Source organism: Panthera pardus, unplaced genomic scaffold (assembly GCF_024362965.1).
Source record: "Panthera pardus isolate Hobbes unplaced genomic scaffold, ASM2436296v1 HiC_scaffold_10, whole genome shotgun sequence".
Classification (NCBI taxonomy): Eukaryota; Metazoa; Chordata; class Mammalia; order Carnivora; family Felidae; genus Panthera; species Panthera pardus.
The window spans coordinates 9,095,506-9,118,175 of NW_026526655.1; the positions used below are offsets into that span (position 1 = coordinate 9,095,506).

General features: G+C 37.0%; 1 protein-coding gene across 6 annotated transcripts in view; it reads right to left on the minus strand.

Annotated features, from left to right (window-relative positions):
- Positions 1-22,617, minus strand: part of SP100 (SP100 nuclear antigen) — a 99,964-nt gene extending 77,347 nt beyond the window's left edge. For 4 of the 6 annotated variants that reach the window (XM_053903889.1, XM_053903885.1, XM_053903882.1 and 1 more), the window contains exon 1: positions 22,462-22,616. In XM_053903889.1, coding sequence (XP_053759864.1) covers positions 22,462-22,493 — 32 coding nt within the window. In that variant the 5' untranslated portion in view covers positions 22,494-22,616. Of the gene's footprint in view, positions 1-22,461 lie in introns of all 6 variants that reach the window. The other 2 variants (XM_053903887.1, XM_053903886.1) reach the window with 2 other exon arrangements.
- Between the last annotated feature and the right edge of the window lie 53 nt (positions 22,618-22,670).

Sequence of the window (22,670 nt, forward strand, 5' to 3'; positions counted from 1 at the left end):
GTGCTGTTTCTTGACTACATCAGGCACACTCCAACCCTAGAAACTTGGTGCTGGCTCTCTCTTCTGTGTAGTATGTTCTTTGTCCAGACATCCATGTGGTGAACGAATTCCCTCGTCTCCTTAAGGAACTTGCTTCATGGTATCTTCTCAAATGAGGCCTGCTCTGACCAACTCACTCCCGTATTCTAGCTCTATTTTTATTCATGTCCTTACCACTCTCTAACGTATTGAATTACTTATTTATTTCATTCAGTGTTTATTGTCTGTCTTCTCACAAAATATATATACCACAAGCATAGGGATTTTGTCTGTTTTGTCCCTTGAGTTTTCTTAAGTACCTGAGATGCATAAGACATTGATCAATATTTATTGGTTATCAATATAAATAATGATCCATATTTATTGATGCTTACAAGTACAAAAGTTTTTATTGAAACATTTTTTGTAGCAAAATACAACCATAAAGACTACCCCCAAAACCTGACTGTCCGTTCAGCTGAATAGCAGAGGAGCTTATGGCAAATCCATACTTTGAAATGGTATGTTGCTATTTATTCCCAGTAATTTGGAATGAAGGGCATAATTCTACTGATAAATGAAAACATCAGATTCAGATTAATATGTTATGACCCCATTTTTATACAGATCAAAGTAGTAAAAATCTCTCATTTGTGTGTCAAGTTTGGAACAAATTTTGGGAAAAACATGGAGTGCTACATCCTAGGCTGTTAACATTGGCTTAATGAAGAGAATCAGAATTCCACCCAGGTCCATCTTTGACCATATTTTGGTAACATCAGAGGAAATATAAATAATAGAGCCAACGAGAGGGGAGGAGCCAAGATGGCGGAACAGCATGGAAGCATTTTGTGTGCCTCGTGTCCATGAAATACAGCCAGACCAACGCTAAACCATCCTACACACCTAGAAAACTGATGGAGGACTCACACAACAATCTGCACAACGTGAACCACAGAATTCAGCAGGTATGCGGCGCGCAGAGGTGAATTTGGGGAGCGAGAAGCCAAGGAGGGTAGGGAGCTGCTTTTGCGGGTGGAGAGAGGACAGAGACTGGGGAGGGGGGGGAGAATACGGGAAAAGCACCCCTCCCCAAAAGCAGCTGGAGAGAAAGTGGAAAATGGGAAACGGCCACAGGGACTAAACTAAAAAGGGAGAAAGGAGAGAGTTAAAATTCCATTAAGACTGTAAACAAGGGGAGCGCAAACGTTGCAACTCCACAGCACGATACCTGGCGGTGCCCTGGTGGGAAGGGCGAGTCCCCAGGAGCAGAGTGGGGTCCGGGAGGTTCTCGGGCCACACGGGGAGAAGCGGTTCCACTGCTGGAAGGGCATTTGGTAGAGACTGTTGAAGCCACCTGTTACCAGCAGACCCCAGAAAACGGCCACATTCGCTGGTGCCGGGGCAAGGTCGTGAAGGGTGAAACCTGGTGCCAGAAGTGTGTGGTGCTTTTCCATAATCCCTGAAAAGCTGCTGCTACGCTATCTCGCGAATTTTTTCTGGGGCGGGCTGGCACCTGGCCGCAGTCTCGGGGCACCGGCAGCAGCAGGGTCCCGCAAGCGTTCCTGGGCGCAGCTGACATTCGGCCATTGCTCATTCGGCCGGTGCTCGGTGAGGCCCTCCCGCAGAGGGGCGGGACGGGTCAAAGCCGCGGTCCTTCGGAAGTAAGGGGTCGGGGAAAACAGCCGCGTCTGAGACAGGGCTCGGGAGAGAGGTGCTGCCTGGGACTAGGTCACGGACAGCGAAGAAGCCGGGAGTGGACGAAAGCTGAAGACAGAGGACGGTTGAGCGATTGCTGATCGCAGAGAAAAGTTCGCATACTAGAGACTGAGGAGCTGGGAGACGCCATTTTCAGCCCCCCGCGCATGCGCATACGCACCTAAGAGCGCCGCAACCCTCCACCCCAGTAGGGTAGCAGCGCCATCTAGTGGAGAACGGAGCCAATACACTGAGCCCCACCCAGTTGGGTCAACCTCGCTCTTCAAGAACACAAGTCTCACCGCCGGCTTAGTTTATGGACTATAAAACGCTGCATAGTCTGGCTTCTAGGGGAAAACGAAGTAATTTCAGTCCTATTTCAATCTGTTAGGTCCATCTATTCAATTTTCTTTCTTTCTTTTTTTTCTCTTTTACACTACTTTTCTTTGTCTTGAATACAAAAAGAGAAAAAAATTCATTTTTATTTTCAATTGTTATTAAAAATATTTTTCTTTAATTTTTTTACTATTTTTTTACTTTTGTGTAAATTTTTTCAAATTCCATCTTACTTCCATCATTTTATTTTAGTTTACTTCAGTATTCACCTTTTCAAATTTTCAAATGATTTTTTTTCTTTTTTCTTTCTTTTCCCTCTTTTTCGTTTCTTTTCTTTTTCTTGAATGCAGAAAGAGAAAAACTTCATTTTTACTTTTAATTTCCATTAAAAATATTTTTCCTTAATTTTTTTACTGTATTTTTTGCTTTGATGTAATTTTTTTCAAATTCCATTTTACTTCCATCATTTTATTTTAGTCTACTACAGTGTATTCACTTTTTCAAATTTTCAAATGATTTCTTTTTTTCTATTTTTTCCCTTTTTAATATCTTTTTTCTTGAATACAGAAAGAGAAAAAAATCATTTTTATTTTTAATTTTTATTAAAAATATTTTTAATTTTTTCTACTATATTTTTACTTTTGTGTAAATTTTTTCAAATTCTATTTCACTCCCATCATCTAATTTTAGTCTACTTCAGTGTATTCATTTTTTCAAATTCTCAAAGATTTCCTTTTTTTCCCCCCTTTTTTTCTCTAATCTGTCAAACCACTTTCAACACCCAGACCAAAACACACCTAGGATCTAGCATCATTTATTAGATTTGTGTGTGTGTGTGTGTGTGTGTGTTTTAATTTTAATATTTTTTAATTTCTAATATTTTAAATTTTAATTTTTCTACATTATTAATTCCTTTTATCCCTTCAAAATGACAAAACGAAGGAATTCACCACAAGAAAGAGCACGAAGAAATGACAGCCAGGGATTTACCAACACAGATACAAGCAAGATGTCTGAACCAGAATTTAAAATCATGATAATAAGAATACTAGCTGGAGTTGAAAATAGATTAGAATCCCTTTCTGCAGAGATAAAAGAAGTAAAAAATAGTCAGAAGGAAATTAAAAATGTTATAACTGAGCTGCAATATGGATGGATGCAGTGGCAGCAAGAATGGATAAGGCAGAACAGAGAATCAGCGATATAGAGGACAAACCTATAGAGAATAATGAAGCAGAAAAAAAGAGGGAGATTAAGGCAAAAGAGCACGATTTAAGAATTAGAGAAATCAGTGACTTGTTAAAAAGGAATAACATCAGAATCATAGGGATCCCAGAAGAGGAAGAGAGAGAAATAGGGATAGAAGGTTATGTGAGCAAATCACAGCAGAAAACTTTCCTAACCTGGGGAAAGACAGACATCAAAATCCAGGAAGCACAGAGGACCCCCATTAGATTCAACAAAAACCGACCATCAACAAGGCATATCATAGTCAAATTCACAAAATACTCAGGCAAGGAGAGAATCATGAAAGTGGCAAGGGAAAAAAAGTCCCTAACCTACAAGGGAAGACAGATCAGGTTTGCAACAGACCTATCCACAGAACCTTGGCAGGCCAGAAAGGAGTGGCAGGATATATTCAGTGTGCTAAATCAGAAAAATATGCTGCCAAGAATTCTTTATCCAGCAAGGTTGTCATTCAAAATAGGAGAGATAAAAAGTTTCCCAGACAAACAAAAATTAAAGGAGTTTGTGACCACTAAACCAGCCCTGCAAGAAGTTTTAAGGGGGACTCTCTGAGGGGAGAAAAGATGACTATCAAAAGCAACAAAGATTAGAAAGGACCCACAAACATATGGCCAACTAATCTTTGACAAAGCAGGAAAGAATATCCAATGGAATGAAGACAAAGCAGGAAAGAATACCCAATGGAATAAAGACAGTTTCTTCAGCAAATGTTGCTGGGAAAACTGGACAGCAGCATGAAGAAGAATGAACCTGAATCACTTTCTTACACCATACACAAAAATAAACTCAAAATGGATGAAAGACCTAAACGTAAGACAGGAAGCTGTCAAAATCCTCGAGAAGAAAGTAGGCGAAAACCTCTTTGATCTTGTCCACAGCAACTTCTTATTCAACATGTCTCCAGAGGCAAGGGAAACAAAAGCAAAAATGAACTACTGGGACCTCATCAAAATAAAAAGCTTCTGCACAGTGAAGGAAACAATCAGCAAAAGTAAAAGGCAACCAACGGTATGGGAGAAGATATTTGCAAATGACATATCAGATAAAGGGTTGGTATCCAAAATCTATAAAGAACTTATCAAACTCAACACCCAAAAAACAAATAATCCAGTGAAGAAAGGGGCAAAAGACATGAATAGACACTTCTCCAAAGAAGACATCCAGATGGCCAACTGACACATGAAAAAATGCTCAACATCACTCATTATCAGCGAAATACAAGTCAAAACCACAATAAGATATCACCTGACACCTGTCAGCATGGCTAACATTAACAACTCAGGCAACAACAGATGTTGGTGAGGATGCGGAGACAGAGGATCTCTTTTGCATTGTTGGTGGGAATGCAAACTGGTGCAGCCACTCTGGAAAACAGTATGGAGGTTCCTCAAAAACTTAAAAATAGAACTACCCTATGACCCAGCAATTGCACTACTAGGTATTTATCCAAGGGATACAGGTATGCTGTTTTGAAGGGACACATGCACCCCAACGTTTACAGCAGCACTACCAATAATAGCTGAAGTATGGAAAGAGCCCAAATGTCCATCGGTGGATGAATGGATGAAGAAAATGTGGTATATATATACAATGGAGTATTACTTGGCAACCAAAAAGAATGAAATCTTGCCATTTGCAACTACATGGATGGAACTGGAGGGTATTATGCTAAGTGAAATTAGTCAGTCAGAGAAAGACAAAACTCATATGACTTCATTCATATGAGGACTTTAAAAGACAAAACAGATGAACATAAGGGAAGGGAAACAAAAATAATATAAAAACAGGGAGTTGGACAAAACAGAAGAGACTCATAAATATGGAGTACAAACTGAGGGTTACGGGAGGGGTTGTGGGAGGGGGGATGGGCTAAATGGGTAAGGGGCACTAAGGAATCTACTCCTGAAATCATTGTTGCACTATATGCTAACTAATTTGGATGTCAATTTAAAAAAATAAAAAATGAAATATAAAAAAAAGAAAAAAAAAAGAAAAAAAGAAAAGGAAAAAAAAAGAGTTTAGTTACATTATAACCCAAACAGATTGGGTGTATTTATGAGCTAAAGCATCTATGGAATGTACCTTATTTATAAGTTAGGATGTTTGGCAAATAAATGAAGTTATTACTATTAAAAAATAATAATAATAGAGCCAACGAAGCAAGGCTTTAGAGTAAGTGTATTTAATACTCTCACAGCTTATGAGGTAATATTGCTTCTATAATAAAATTAACCAAAGCAAAATAAGTCCGTCAGAGGAAGACAGATATCATAGATTTCACTCATATGTGGGATTTGAGAGATGCAACAGATGAACATAGAGGAAGGGAAGGAAAAATAAGATAAAAACACAGAGGGAGGCAATCCATAAGAGACTCTTAAATACAGAGAACAAACTGAGGGCTGTTGGAGGGGAGGTGGATGAGGGATGGGTTAAATGGGTGCTGGGCACTAAGGAGGGCACATGTTGGAATGAGCACTGGGTATCATATGTAAGAGATGAATCGCTGGGTTCTACTGAAGCCAAGACTACATTGTAAGCTAACTAACTTGAATTTAAAAAAAAATTGAGTTTTCTAATTTAAAAATAAAGGTAGGGAAAACAATGAAATATTTAGCAATAAATTTAGCAAACTAAAAGCAATTTTATATGCTAAAAACTACAAAACATTGGTAAGAAAAATTAAGATTCGAAATAAATAGAAAAATTCCATGCTCATGGATTGGAAAACTCAGTATTTTTAAGATAGCAATTCTCCCCTCATTGATCTATAGATTCAGTGAAAGTCTTAGCAAAATTCCAGAAAGAGCTTTTGCAGAAAATCCTTTCTGATTTTAAGACTTATTATGAAGTTAACAGTAATCAAGACAGTTACAATACTGGCATAGAAATAGATACATAGATCAATGGAATACATTGAGAGTGAAAAAATAAACCTTTATATTATTGGTCAATCGATTTTCAAAGTGCCAAGGCAATTCAATGAGAAAAGAGTCTTTTCAACAAATGATGCTAGGACATTTAAATACCCACATACAGAATGATTAATTTATACCCTTACCTCATACCATAGACAAAAAATCAACTCAAAAGGGATCCTAGATCTAAATATAAGAGCAGGACCAAATTTGGGGTCATGCATCCTACATATTCACACAAGGCCTTGTGCTTGGTTTAATGCCCTGCTTTCACTGTTATGAAATTCATGATGATTTTTGAACAAGGGTCCCCCCCCTACGCTCATTTTTCACTGGGTCCCACAGATTATATAGCATCCTGTGTACAAGAAAACATGATAAATAGATAGAAAATATTTGGAAAACAGTGTGGAGGTTCCTCAAAGAATTAAAAATAGAGCTCCCCTATAACCCTGGAATAGCACTACTAGGAATTTATCCAAGGGATACAGGAGTGCTGATGCATAGGGGCACATGTACCCCAATGTTTATAGCAGTGCTTCCAACAATAGCCAAATTACGGAAGGAGCCTAAATATCCATCAACTGATGAATGGATAAAGAAGATGTGGTCTATATATTCAATGGAATACTACTTGGCACTGAGAAAGAATGAAATCATGTCAGTTGCAGCAGTGTGGCTAGAACTGGAAGGTACTATGCTGAGTGAAATAAGTCAGTCAGAGAAGGACAGATATCGTGTGTTCTCATTCACATGTGGATCTTGAGAAACTTAACAGAAGACCATGGGGAAAGGAAGGGGAAAAAAACGGATCCAAACAGAGAAGGAGGGAGGCAAACCACAAGAGACTATTAAATACAGAGAACAAACTAAGGGTGGATGGGGGAGTGGGGGAAAGGGAAATTGGGTGATGGGCATTGAGTAGGGCATGTGTTGGGACAAGCACTGGGTGTTGTATGTAAGCCAATTTGACAATAAATTATAGTCATAAAAAATTTTTTTTAATCTACAATAAAAGTAAAAAAAAAGAAAATATATGTGATTTGGGGTTAGACAAAAAGGAAGCTACAACAACAAAAGCATGATCCATAAAAGAATAAACTGATAAATTGGAATTCATCAAAATTTAAATCCTTTGTTTCAAAAGACACCATTAAGAAAATAAAAAACTAGTCCTAGATTGTGAGAAAATATTAGCCAATCATATTTCTAATGAATGATTTGTATACAGATATGTAAAGAATTCTTACAACTCAATAATTAGACAACCCAATTAAAACCAATCTTTTAATTGGGTTGTCTAATTATTTTATTATATACATATATATAAATAAATATATATATATAATACATATATTATATATATAATATATATAATATGTATATAATATATATTATATATTATATATTATATATATAGAGAGAAGAATATATATATATTTTGAAGAAATAGCTATTAAAATAGTATATATATATTATATAAAATATAATATATATTATATATAATATATATAATATATTTTATATATATATTTTATATACATATTTATATTTTATATATATTTAATTTATATTTATATATATTTTTAATATATATTTATATATTTTTAATTATATATATTTATATATATAGCTATTAAAATAATATATATTTATATATATAATACAATATATATATTTAAAATATATATTATATTATATTATATATATTATATATATTTATAATATATATATTATATATATTATAACAAGATTATATAATATATATATCTTATATATATATAATTATATATATATATAGTATATATATAATTATATATATATATTGTATATATATAATTATATATATATAACAAGATATCCAACATCATTAGTCATTAGGGGAAAAGCAAATTAAAACCAAAATGAGATACCAGTGCATACTTACTGACTTGGCTATAATCAAAGACATAATTAGCAAGATTGTGGAAAAATGGGAACCCTTATACACTGCTCGTGGGAAAGCATAATGTTACCATATGACCCAATAATTCCCCTCCTAGATATCAACCTAGAAATGAAAACATGTTCACACAAATATGCAAATATTCATGGCAGCATTTCCATAATAGTCAAAAAATGGAAACATTCCAATTGTCCATTAACAGGTAAATGGATAAATAAAATGTGGTAGATCCATCCAGTATGTATTACTCAGCAATAACAAAGAATGAAATACTAATCATGCTACAACATGAATGAACTTCAAAATATTATGCTCAGTACAGGGCGCCTGGGTGGCTCAGTCGGTTGAGCATCCGACTTCGGCTCAGGTCATGATCTCGCCGCAGTCTGTGAGTTCGAGCCCCGCGTCGGGCTCTGTGCTGACAGCTCAGAGCCTGGAGCCTGCTTCGGATTCTGTGTCTCCCTCTCTCTCTGCCCCTCCCCTGCTCATGCTCTGTCTCTCTTTGTGTGTCAAAAATAAATAAACATAAAAAACATTTTTTAAAAATATGCTCAGTAGAAGCCAGATGTGCAAGACCACCTACTGTATGATTCCATCTATATGAAATATCCAGAAAAAGGAAATCTACAGAGACAGAAAGTAGATTAGTAGTGACCTGGGGCTGGGGGATAGGAACAGGGACTGACTACAAATGACAAAAAAACTGCAAACTTTGTGAGGTAATGAAATGCTCTAAATTTGGATTGTGCTGATGGCTGCAGAACTCTATAGATTTGCTAAAAGTAATTAAGTTGTACACTTAAACAGGTGAATTTTATAGTATGTAAATTATACCTCATTAAAACTGCTTTAAAAAATAAAGGTAGGCATATTAATAGCTGAATAGACTCAGTTGAAGAAAAGTTAATTAGATGTATTTTTTTCCTGGAATGTAAGAAAAAAGAAGATCTGGCAAGTGTGAAAAAAATAAGATATACTGCAAAATCTGATGTTTTGACATTCTGCCAGTGGGAATTTTAAAAGGAGAGGAGAAAGAATGAGGACACAAAATCAAATAAAAAGAGAGGGGAGGGGAATTTCAGAATGAAAGCTAGAACTCCTTTTTTAAGTTATTATTTAAATTCCAGTTAGTTAACATACATTAGTTTCAGGTATAGAATTTTGTTATTCAACACTTACATACAATACCTGGTAATCGTCAAAACAAGTGCCCTTCCCAATCCCCACCTCATATTTAACCAATCCCCCTGCCCACTTCCTCTCTGGTAACCACCAGTTACTCCGCCCATGTTTGTTTGTTTTGTTTCTAAAATTCCACATATGAGTAAAATCATATATTTGTCTTTCTCTGTGCATTATCAACAATAGCAAAACTATGGATAGAACCCCAAATGTCCATCAACTGATGAATGGATAAGGAAGATGTGGTTTATATATACAATAGAATATTAGTCATAAAAAAGAATGAAATCTTGCCATTTGCAATGACATGGATGGAGCTAGAGTATTATGCCAAATGAAATGAATCAGTCAGAGAAAGGTAGAACTTTATATTAAAAAGGCTCATCAAGTACAGAGAATGAATATTTAAAACACATACCTAGATGTATTATGGTGAAATCTAGAACATCAAGGATAACAAACAAACCATAATGGTTACAGAAAGTAAAAGCGACTTACCTACAAGAAATGAAAATTGGATGGAAGTTGGAATTTTCCCATGCAACACCGAATTCAGGAAGACAGTGAAGAAAAATGACCAAAATTTAAGTGAACTTTAATTTTAAACGTACACAAACATTCATTCACGTATCAAAGTAAAATGAACACATTTTCAGACTCAAAAATTTCACGGAGGGCATAGGAAGAGGGATGAGGAAAAGAAAATCGAGTTCCAGTTTTTAGCTTAAAAAAAGGTACTAAATAACTCCAGGCATTGGGAGAATAATAGAAGCCTAAGTATGTTTATTAAAAATTAAATTTCAACAACAAAAAAGGCAATACTTCCAAAGTATCGGGGGGAAATATGGAGCAAAGGAAATGCCACCAATTCAAAAGCAGGTAAGAAAGCAGGTAAGAAAGAAGAAGAGAACCAGAAGAAATTCTTGTAAATATTAATAACTAAGAGAGTAAGAATAAATATAAATATACTAGTGATCAAAATAAATGTTAATGGAATAAAGTGACACAAAATATGAGAATATATAGATTGGATAGGAAATAAAATTCAGCTATATATATTTTTTATTTATCTAAAATTGGCATATGATATTATATTCAGGTATACAACATAATAATTTGATATTTGTATACACTACAAAGTCACCACAATAAGCTTCATTACCACTCATCACCATGCAATTGGTCCCCTCACCCATTTTGTCCACCCCCACCCCCATCCTCTCTAAATAACCACAGATCTGTTCTCTGTACTTATGAAGGGTTTTTGTTGTTTCTTTGTTTTTTAGATTCTACATATAAGTGAAATCATATAGTATTTGTCTTTTTCTGACTTATTTCACTGAGCATAATACCCTCAAGGTCCAGCCACATTGTTACAAGTGCCAAGATTTTCTTCTTTTTTATACCTGAGGAGTATTCCATTGTGTAGTATTATATAGAGAGTAGTTATATCATATATAATGTTGCAATGAACATAGGATTGAATATATCTTTTCAAATTAGCATTTTTGTTTTCTTCAGATAAATACCCAGAAGTAGAATTGATGGGTCGTATATATGATAGCTCTATTTTTCATTTTTTGAGGAACATCCATACTGTTTTCCACACTGGCTGTACTAATTTATATTCTGATTAATTGTTCATGAAGTTTCCTTTTCTCCACATCCTCACCAACACTTGTTATTTCTTGTCTTTTTGGCAATAGCCGTTCTGACAGGTGTGAGGTGATATCTCATTGTGGTTTGGATTTGCATTTCTCTGCTGATTAGTAATGTTGGGCATATTTTCATAAGTCCATTGGTCATTTTTATTTCTTTTTTGAAAAAAAAAAACCTGTCTATTTAGAGCCTTTGCCCATTTTTAAATCAGACTTGGGTTTTTGCTATTGAGTTGTTTGAGTTCTTTATATATCTTATACATTAACTCCTTAGTGAACATATGATTTGCAAATATTTTCTCCCATTCAGTAGGCTGCCTTTTCATTGTTGATTGATGGTTTCTTTTGCTGTGCAGAAGCTTTTTAATTTAATGTATCCCATTTGTTTATTTTTGCTTTTGTTGCCTTTGCTTTTGAATCAAATGCAAAAATTCAACACCAAGACCAATGTCAAGGAGCTTATCACCTATGTTTTCTTCTAGGAATTTTCTGGTTTCAGGTCTTACATTCAAGTCTTTAATCCATTTGAGTTAATTTTTGTGTACGCTGTATTCTATTTATAAGGGACATAGAAAAAATAAAATGGCTCAAGAACACTGGAAATAAAGGGATTGGAAAAGACACATTAAACAAACACAAAGTAAAGAGTGCTCTGTAGCAAAACTAAAATCAAAAGCAAATGGAAGTTAGGTTGAAAAGCATTACAAAGAATGTAGAAGGTTATTTCATACTCATAAAATATACACTTCACCAGACTTCATGGTAAAAGTCATTATGTGTATGAAAATATCTTTAAAATATTGAGGGGACATGTTGTACAGCTATGTAGTGCCAGAGCTAGGGTTTGGAACACCTCTCCCCAAATTTCCTACCCACTCCCTCAGCTCCTACCCTCCATCCTGGCTGGCCTTAGATAGCACAATATTAATCACTACATTATATTACCCTTCAAACATGAAAAACCTGCAAAATCACATGCATTAGGCCACAAGAAAAATAACAACAGATTCTGAAATGGAAAACAATCTTAAGGAACACATTTTCTAAACACATGTCATAGATCAGAACAAACAACCAGGACAAAGGAACTCCTTCAATATTATCCACTGGGAAGATTTTAAAACTCTTTCCAAACAGTCCTTAGTTGAAAGAGAAAATCAGGATAGAAATTACAGATGAGTAAGAAATAAATTCTAATGAAAACATATAAAGCCACAAACATATAAGAACCACCGATATACCCAAAGTAGCAAAGAGATAAACATTCATGGCCTAAGAAACATTTTTTTAGAAAACAAGAGACACTGAAAAGTAAACTAAGTTTTAAATTTTTTTAAATGTTGATTTATTTTTGAGAGAGAGAGACAGAGTGTGAGCGGAGGAGGGACAGAGAGAGAGAGGGAGACACAGAATCCAAAGCAGGCTCCAGGCTCTGAGCTGTCAGAACAGAGCCCGACACGGGGCTCGGAGTCACGAACCCACGAACCGTGAGATCATGACCTGAAGTCAGACACCCAACCGACTGAGCCACCCAGGCGCCCCAATAAACTAAGTTTTAAATCAAAGTATTAAGAAAAGAGATCAAGGAAATTCCACCCCCCAAGGAAATTGAAGACAAAAATGAGGAAAGAAAAAAAATATATGAAAATAAAGAAAAGCAGAATTTAATTAAATCTCAAACAAAAAAAATAAGAGTAATGGATCAATACAACCAAAAGATGATTCCTTGAAGAGAACAACAAAATGGAAAATTTGATCAAGAGAATGAAAGACGGGTGGCTGGGTGGCTCACTCGGTTAAGCGACTGACCTCAGTTCAGGTCATGACCTCACAGTTGGTGAATTCAAGCCCCACTTTGGGACCTATGCTGACAGCTCAGAGCCTGGAGCCTGCTTCAGATTCTGTGTCTCCCTCTCTTTGCCCCTCCCTGACTCATTCTCTCTCTCTCTCTCTCTCTCTCTCTCTCTCTCTCTCAAATATAAATAAACATTAAAAAAAAGAGAGACCAAAAGAAAAGACATAAATGAACAATGCTAGGAATGAGGAAAAGGATGTGTCTGCAGTTAAGGAAAAGATTAAAACTTTACAAAAGAAATCTTTATATATTAAAACTTTACAAAAGAAATCCCTGTATATTAAAACTTTACAAAAGAAATCCTTGTATAATTTTCTACCAATAAATATGACAACCTAGAAAAAAAAGCTTACTTTTTAGGACAATATGAATCATCAAAACTGACAGTCAACATGAGAACTAAATAGAATTAAAAGTGATAGAATAAATGTATAATGTACTTTGAGACCTACCCTATCCCTGCTTTCTCCCCACACCTACACACACAAATATCAGTTTCAGAGGCACCTGGATGGCTCATTCAGTTAAGTATCTGACTCTTGATTTCTGCTCAGGTCATGATCCCACAGTTGTGAACAGAGTCCTATGTCAGGCTTTGCTCTGGGTGTGGAGTCTGCTTAAGATTCTCCCTCTCTCCTTCTCCCTCGGCCCCTCCCCTGCTCACTCTCTCTCTCTCAAAAAATAAAAACAGTAACAAATATCAGTTTCAAACAGTTTTATGGACAATTTCCAGCAATCCTTCACAAAACAGAAAATGTCCATATTAAACAAACCATTTCAATATATTTTTTTAAATTTCAAATCACCCCAAATCATCAATAGACTACTATATTTCTTCTATAAATGCCAGATAAATACAAAGTAAATGAAAATCCTCAATAATTAGCAAACCAGGGGCGCCTGGGTGGCTCAGTCGGTTAGGCGGCCGACTTCGGCTCAGGTCACGATCTCGCGGTCCATGAGTTCGAGCCCCGCGTCGGGCTCTGTGCTGGCAGCTCAGAGCCTGGAGCCTGTTTCAGATTCTGTGTCTCCCTCTCTCTCTGCCCCTCCCCTGTTCATGCTCTGTCTCTCTCTGTCTCAAAAATGAATAAACGTTAAAAAAAAAAAATTAAAAAAAAAAAAATAATTAGCAAACCAAATTCAACAATACATTAAAAGATAATACACCATGTTCAAGTGGAATTTATTCCAAGGATACAAGGGTGGTTCAATATCAGGAAATTGATCTACATGATACACACATTAATAAAATAAAGGATACAGGTTATATGATCATGTCAACAGATGCAGAAAAAGTATTAGACAAAACTCAACATCCATTTATGATAAAAATTCTCAACAAAGTAGGTTTAGAGTGAACACATCTCAGCATAATAAAGGGCATAAATGACAAACCCACAGCTAACATCATGCCCAATAGGGAAAAGTTAAAAGTGTTTCCTCTAAGATCATGAACAGGACAAGGATGCCCTCCATCTTGCCACTTGTATTCAACACAGTACTGGAAGTCCTAGCTATAGCAATCAGACAAGAAAAAGAAATAAAAGGCATCCAAATCAGTAAAGAAGATGTAAAACACTCACTGTTTGCAGATGACATGATACTATATGTGAAAAAAAACTAAAAACCACCAAAAACACTATTAAATCTAATAAATACATTCAGTAAATTTTCAGGATACAAAATTAATATACAGAAATCTGTTGCATTTTCTCTACACTAATAATGAACTAACAGAAAGAGAAATTAAGAAAACAACCCCATATACAATTGCATCAAAAATAATAAAATACTCAGGAATAAACTTAACCAAGGAGGTGAAAGAACAGTACTCTGAAAACTATAAGATATTGATGAAAGAAATTGATGATGACACAAATAAATATACTATGGTCATGGATTGGAAGAATTAATGTTAAAATTTCCATGCTACCCAAAGCAATATACAGATTCAATGTAATTTTTATTAAAATACCAACAACATTTTTTTCACAGAACTAGAACAAATAACCCAAAAATTTGTATGGAACCACAAAGGATCCCACGTATCCTTGTTTTGAGAAGGAAAAACAAAGCTGAAGGCATCACAATCCCAGATTTCATGATATACTACAAAGCTATGATAATCAAAACATTATGGTACTGGCACAAAAATAGACACAAAAATTGATGGAACAGAATAGAGAGCTTGAAAATAAACCCACACTTATACAGTTAAGTAAACTATGACAAAGGAGGCAAGGATAAGGGGAAAAGACAGTCTCTTCAATAAATGGTGCTGGGAAAACCGGACAGCTACGTGCAAAAGAATGACACTGGATTGCTATCTTACACCATACACAAAAATAAACCCCAAATGGCTTTAAGACCTAAATGTAAGACCTAAAACCATAAGACTCCTGAAAGAAAACATAGGTAGTAACCTCTTGGACATAGGTAGTAAACTCTTAGCAATGTATTTTTTTGGATCTCTTTAGGCAAGGGCAACAAAAGCAAAACTAAACAGCTGGGACTACATCAAACTAAAAAGGTTTTGCACAGTGAAAGACACCATTAACAAAATAAAAAGTCAGCCTACTAAAGGGGAGAAGATATTTGCAAATGATATATTCCATAAGGGGTTAGTATCCAAAACACATAAAGAACTCTTACAACTCAACATCAAAAAAGCCCCAACAATCCAATTAAAAAAATGGACAGAGGACCTGAATGGACATTTTTTCGAAGAGGACATAAAGACGGCAAACAGACATAGGAAAAGATGCTCAACATCACTCATCATTAAGGAAGAGCAAACTACAATGGGATATCACCTCACATCTGTCAGAATGGCTGGAATCAAAAAGACAAATAACAAGTGTTGGCAAGGATGTGGAGAAAAAAAAAAAAACCAACTTGTACCCTGTTGGTGGGAATGCAAACCGGTGCAGCCATTATGTAAAAGCAGTATGGAGGTTCCTCAAAAAATTAAAAATAGACATACCATATGATCCAGCAGTCTACTTCTGGGTATTTATCTGAACAAAATGAAAACAGTAATTCAAAAAGATACATGCACCCTAGGTTCATTGAAGTACTCTTTATGATCGCCAAGATGGAGAAGCAACCTGTTTCCATCAATAGATGAATGATTAAGGAACATGTGGTGTGCGTGCGTGTGTGCGCGTGTGTGTGTGTGTGTAATATTACTCAGCCATAAAAAAAGAAGGAAATCTTGTCATTTGCAATGGCGGGTGACTTAGAAGGTATTATGTTAAGTAAAACAAGTCAGAGAAAGACAAATACTAAATGATTTCATTTATGTGTGGAATCTAAAAAATAAATGAATAAACAAAACAAAACAGAAACAGACTCATACATACAGGGAACAAAATGATGACTGCCAGAGAGGAGGTAAGTAGGGGAATGGGCAAAACAGGTGAAGGGGATTAAGAGGTACAAACTTCCAGTTATAAAATAAGTAAATCAAGGGATGTAAAGTACAGCACAGGGAATAGAGCCAGTAATATTATAATAATTTTGTTTGGTGACAGATGGTAACTAAACTTACTGTGGTGATCATTTCATAATGTATACACATGTTGAATCACTCTGTTGTACACCTGAAACTAATATAACATTGTATGTCAACTATCCTTTGATTAAAACAAAAAACAAACCCCAATTAACAAAAACCAAAAGACATCAACTCACAAACTCAAGGTCTGGAAACCCCAAAAGGATAAACGCAAAACAAAAACAAAAAATTAAAAAAAAAATTTTTAAACGAAACTAGACTCATTACAGTATACATTCTAAGAGAAAAATCTTAAAAGCATTCAGAGAAAAACTTCGTGAGTCACAACCAAACGTCAAGCAATAAACTTTGAAAACTGCCAGTTAATCAACCAATCAATCAATGACTGGAAGTTCCTGGTGTGGTGCAGGATTCAAAAACTCCAATCTTCCCCAACTCACACAAGCCATACAGATTTCTGTTGGAAAGACCGTAAAAGTTGAGAAAAGCATCTAAGAATGTTACTGAAGACATGAAACTATGTATGGTGAGGCTTCACCAGGAGGAAGTAAAGTGAAAGAAGAGACCAGAGAGGCAGGCAAGCAGAGAGCCACTTTTGACTTAGGGGCATTTGCTGATCCTAGAGAATCAGAACCTCAGGTCTGACAGCTTTAAGGGGAGAGAGGGACAGAAATGAAGTCTAGAGTCCATACAAGATGGAGGGTCCAGGGGTGCCTGGATGGCTCAGTGGGTTAAGCGTAAGATTCTTGGTTTTGGCTTTGATCATGATCTCACAGCTCACGAGTTCAAGCCCCGCAACAGGCTCTGAGCTGACAATGTGGAGCCTGCTTGGGATTCTCTGTCTCTGCCTCTCTCTCTGCTCTTCCCCGCTCACTCTCTGTTTCTCTCTCTCAAAAACAAACAAACAAACAAACAAACAAACAAACAAACAAAAAGATGGAGGGTCCAGCGGGAGTCCCAGCTACCACCACCACATCTTCCCAGTGAGAATTCCATGAAGGGGGCAGCTGTAGCCTGGAATAATGGCACTCCCAGAGAACCACCTGGCTTCACCCAGGTGCTCTCAGACGCTGACCCATGTTCAAGAGTTTTCAGAGACACCTGGGTTTGGCAAACAGAAACCCTTTCCAAACCTTCATTGCAGTCCTTGATTTACCTACAAATAATTTCCCCAGTACAATGCTAATACACAAAAACACCCAGCAAAATGATCTTTGTAATCAGAAGAAAATTTACCCCTTTGTGGAAAGGGGAAAATGGTAACTTTACAATGGAGGAGCCTGGCAAATGCCACCCTAATTAAATAATCAAGGTCAACTTCCCTGGTGGTAAGTCAGGTTGGCTATATCCCCAGATATGATGTGATGAGAAGGGCACTTCACTTCTGTGGTATTCTCTCAAAAAACCCTCAACCTCAGTCTAATCATGAGAAAAACATAAAGATGAACAAAAATTTAAAAATGGTCTACAAGATGGGGCACCTGGGTGGCTCAGTCAGTTAAGCGGCCGACTTAGGCTCAGGTCATGATCTCGCAGTCTGTGAGCTCGAGCCCCGCATCAGGCTCTGTGCTGACAGCTCGGAGCCTGGAGCCTGTTTCGGATTCTGTGTCTCTCTCTCTTTGACCCTCCCCCGTTCATGCTCTGTCTCTCTCTGTCTCAAAAATAAACAAACATTAAAAAAAATTTTTAAATGGTCTACAAAAAATAAAAATAAAAAAAGAACTAAAAAAATGCCCAAAACCCAGAAAACTAAAATAACTAACCAAATAAGAACAAAAACAAAACAAAAAGAAAAAAAAAACAGCCTACAAAATGCCTGACCAGTAGTACTCTTCAAACTATTAAGATCATGAAAAACAAAGCGAGACTGAGAACTTGTCACAGACCAGATGGAATAAGTGACAGGCTGGCTAGATTAAATGTGGAGCCCTGGACTGGATCCTAAAAACAGAATATGTGCGTTGATGGAAAATCTGTTGAAACTGAAAACAAGTCCGGGGTTTAATTCACGCTGACATTACCAATATTGGTTTTTCATTTTTGAAAAACGTAACCAGAGTCACGTAAGAGGATAATGTCGCAGGAAATAAGCCTGGGTGTGCAGAATACGGAAACTTCTGTACTGCCTTTGCGACTTTTCTGTAAGCATAAAATTATGCCAAAATTAAAAGTTTATTTAAAAAAATTGTGAGAACCAGCAGAAACAACAGAAAACAGGGCTACAAACACCTCCTATGTTGAAAATATCAGATGCCAATATAAAACATCTCTAATCTAAGTATTTTATAAAGTCTTTTCATAAAAGAAACCTACAGCAAACATCATCCATAACTGTGCAGTGATAAAAACTTTCCCTTTGAAATTAGGATCAAGATGGAATCATTACCATCAGTACTTGTATTTGTCATGTACAAAGTACCTAGCACACACAGTAAGGCAAGAAAAAGGAGTAATACGTAGAAGGATTAGATCAGAAGAAGAACTGTCATTGTGTTTACATTATGTAAAACCACATATATACACACACACACACACACATATATATATATGTCATTAGAATTCAAAAGAGTTTGGCAAAGTTTTCATTTATTTTTGTATCTTTGTTACAAGCAGCTAGACAGCCTATTTTAAATTATGTAGATTTGATATAAAGATATCAAGTATCTATGAATAAATCTAGCAGAATTCTAGCAGAATCTCTATAGAGAGAAATATAATTTTTATCAGAAAATCTAGTTCAATTAGTAATACGCATATACCACAGTAATGAGATGGAAGACACAATATTGTAAAGGTATCAATCCTCTGCAAACTGATCTATAGATTCAACGCGATCTAAATGAATTCCTGGCAAGATATTGACAAGCCAATTTGGAGACGCAAAGGGCCAAGCCACTTTGGAAGAAAGGAAGGTAAGAAGATTTACTGCCACAGATATCAAAAGTTCATCTGAAGTCGTGGTCACAATGACAACGTGGTGCGTGGGGAGTAAGAAAAGGCTCGTGCAGGCCAATGCTGGAAGAGAGAGCCCTTGAAATGGGCCCTGCATACAAGACCACTGAGTAGTGAAGACAGTGGTGTTGGCAGATCAGCAGGGGAAAAGGATAGTGTAACTCATAAAAGTTTCCTCAGGAAAAAAAAAATTTTGATAAGAATCAAATTAGAGCCTTTCAACCGTAGATCAGATGGGAAGCAATTCAGTCTCAGATAAGATGAGACATTTGGGGGGAAAAAACATTCACCGAGATCAAGTCTGTGTATAGCAGAGGTTGGGGGGGGGGGGGTCCATCACGAGTGACATAGGCTATAAAACCACCACAGGCCTGGGAGAAAGCAAGTAAAAACAGCACTGAAACCAAACTGCTGACAGAATCAACCTGGAAGAACAACCCAGGGGATGAAGAAAAAAATCCCCAAAGCACTTACAATCATCCAAAAGCCTCAATCGATCAAGCAAGAGCCTGAAGATGGGATGGTGTGTGTGTGTGTGTATATATATATATACAAACCAAAAAACAAAATGTAGCTTACAGTGGAGCCTGCAGAGATCTAGAGACAAATTCAGATCCCTCATCTGTCCCCCCTCCAAAAAAAAAAAAAAACCACAACCAACTTTACAAAAAATAGAAATAACAAGAAATGAAAAAGCTACTTAAAAAATAATTGTTGTGGAAGAAAAGTTTGAGACCACCATTCTGAGCAGAAAGTTAAAAAGTGAAAGAGGTGAAAATTTAGGGGGCAGATAAAAGCTGTGAAGGCTAGCATTGCTTCAGTGGAAGAATCACTTTGCCCCCAAATTGAAAAAGGAAACGTTTTGGAGATGTGAGAGAAGAAACTTCCTGTGCAATGAAGACAGAGTTGAATCTGCCGTCTTAAGAACACAAGAACTGTGGTTAAAGAGTGGAATTCAGGGGCGCCTGGGTGGCGCAGTCGGTTAAGCGTCCGACTTCAGCCAGGTCACGATCTCGCGGTCCGTGAGTTCGAGCCCCGCGTCAGGCTCTGGGCTGATGGCTCGGAGCCTGGAGCCTGTTTCCGATTCTGTGTCTCCCTCTCTCTCTGCCCCTCCCCCGTTCATGCTCTGTCTCTCTCTGTCCCAAAAATAAATTTAAAAAAAAAAAAAAAAAAAAAAAAAAAAAGAGTGGAATTCATCAGTAATTTTTGGTTCACTTTAATTATTTATAACAACGAGGGTGCATCTAGCTCATAAAATCAATACTATAATAAGTCTATATTGTACATTGTCAGCTTTAACAAGATAAAGTCACCATAAACAGAGTTCAAAGACAAGGAGAGTATATACCTTTCAGAATATTTAGCAAACTCTCCCTTTTCATCAAAGAAAGGACAGTCATGTCAACGGAATAACATCGGCCATAAATAAAGCAGCAATTCACAAAAGAGGCAGATGGCCAATAAACATGAAAAACTGTCCAACCTCCCCCTGTAATTGGGAAAATGCACATTAAAAGAAGGTGCAGCTCCTTATCCAGCACCTTTGCAAAGGTTGGGCATGGGGAGATGGTTTATCTCATTTGATGTTGTTAAGAGAACATATCGGGTCAGCTACTTAGAAAGGCAATTTGGCAGGATCTATAGACAAGTAAATATTAGTAACCTCTGCCTCCACGATTCCACGTTTTGGGTTGTTGACACAAGACAGATACTCATAAGCGTGCAAAAATATAAGGAAATAGATTATTCTTATCATAGCTTGTTGGTAAAGTGAACAATCAAATATGACCTAAATTGTCCATCAATGGGGAGTGGGGGAGGATTTAAAAATTATGGCATATCGATTCTATGGGATAGCAATGGCTATTACAATAGCTCTTAAAAAGAATGAAGTATGGAGCACCTGGGTGGCTCAGTCGGTTGGGCATCCGACTTCAGCTCAGGTCATGATCTCACAGTCCAGGAGTTCGAGCCCTGTGCGGACAGCTCAGAGCCTGGAGCCTGCTTCGGATTCTGTGTCTCCCTCTCTCTCTGCCCCTCCCCTGCTCATGCTCTCTCTCTTTCTGTCTCAAAAATAAATTAAAAAAAAAAAAAACATTTTTAAAAAAGAATGAAGTAGATCTATATGATTATTAAGGTGATCTCTAGGATCTTCACTCTTAAAATAAGAGAAAATGAAAAATGCAAAACAGCATATACAATATAATCCCATTTATTAAAAACACAAAGCACAGAGTGCATATATAGGAAAATAAGCTATACATGGAAATACGTAGAAAACGATCTGAAAGGCTGTGCCTGAAACACTTAATAGGACACAGATTAGAAGCTGCATTGGGGTAGGCAGTAAACAGGAATTTTTCCCTCTACATACCTTCATTTGGCGTAAAATTTTATGAACAAGAATGTATAATGTATTCCTTTTGTATTAAACAATACATTAACTAAAAATATTAAGTAATATCATTTCTGACGCAATGCTAGAGAGTAAGATAGGATTTCTACCTCCCTCCTCACCACCTTTTTCTTTTTCTTTTTGTTTGTTTGTCCGAGGCATAACCCATTCCAGAACAGAAAATCAAAGTAAAGACAAAAATACTGAGCCTGCACTACTCTTTGGCGGTCTGGGCCTTTCTCTTCCCTTTTACTTCCTTTGGTCATGATGATGAGGAAGAAACCCCCCCAGCCAGAGACAGGAATGGCGCAGGCGCTGACAGAAGCCTGTTCACAGGACAGGTGTGAGACCGTAGCACCCAGTGTTTGAACCTGTCAGATGTTTCCCCTGAACTTTATGTTTTCTCAACTGCCTTCTTTGAAATGGCTCGTGAAAGTAGGGGACGCCTGAGGGAAACGAGAAAGTTCAGAGGTCATGAACAAAAAACAAATCCCTGTCCTAAAACCCTGGGACTTCAGACGGGCCTCTGTCTGAGCAGCATGACAAAACAGGAAAGCCATGTGTGCAGATGAAAACCTGATTTCCTCATTGCCTAGTCCTCTACTTTATTTACGTTGCTAGTGAGCTTTCTTGGAAACTAGGTAAAGTAGAGATTTAGGTTAGTGTCTTTAGAAGGACACCGGAGCAAACAGGCCATGGCCAGAGAGAGAGGTTCAAAGGGAGGGAGATGAAGACTAACCTGGTGCTGAGGTCGCTGCCCCCATCAGCCATCTTTCCACTCTGGGCCCCGCCTGGGCCCCGCCTGGGCCTCAAGTGTGGCCTCCGAACCCTCCAGTTGGTGTGGCCTGGGTCAGGGTAGCTGCTGAGCCCAGAGCAGGAAGTTTGTGAATTGACTCACGCAGAGGCAGCTCCGCCCAAATGGGGAAAAGGGAAGTGAAAGTATCTCTC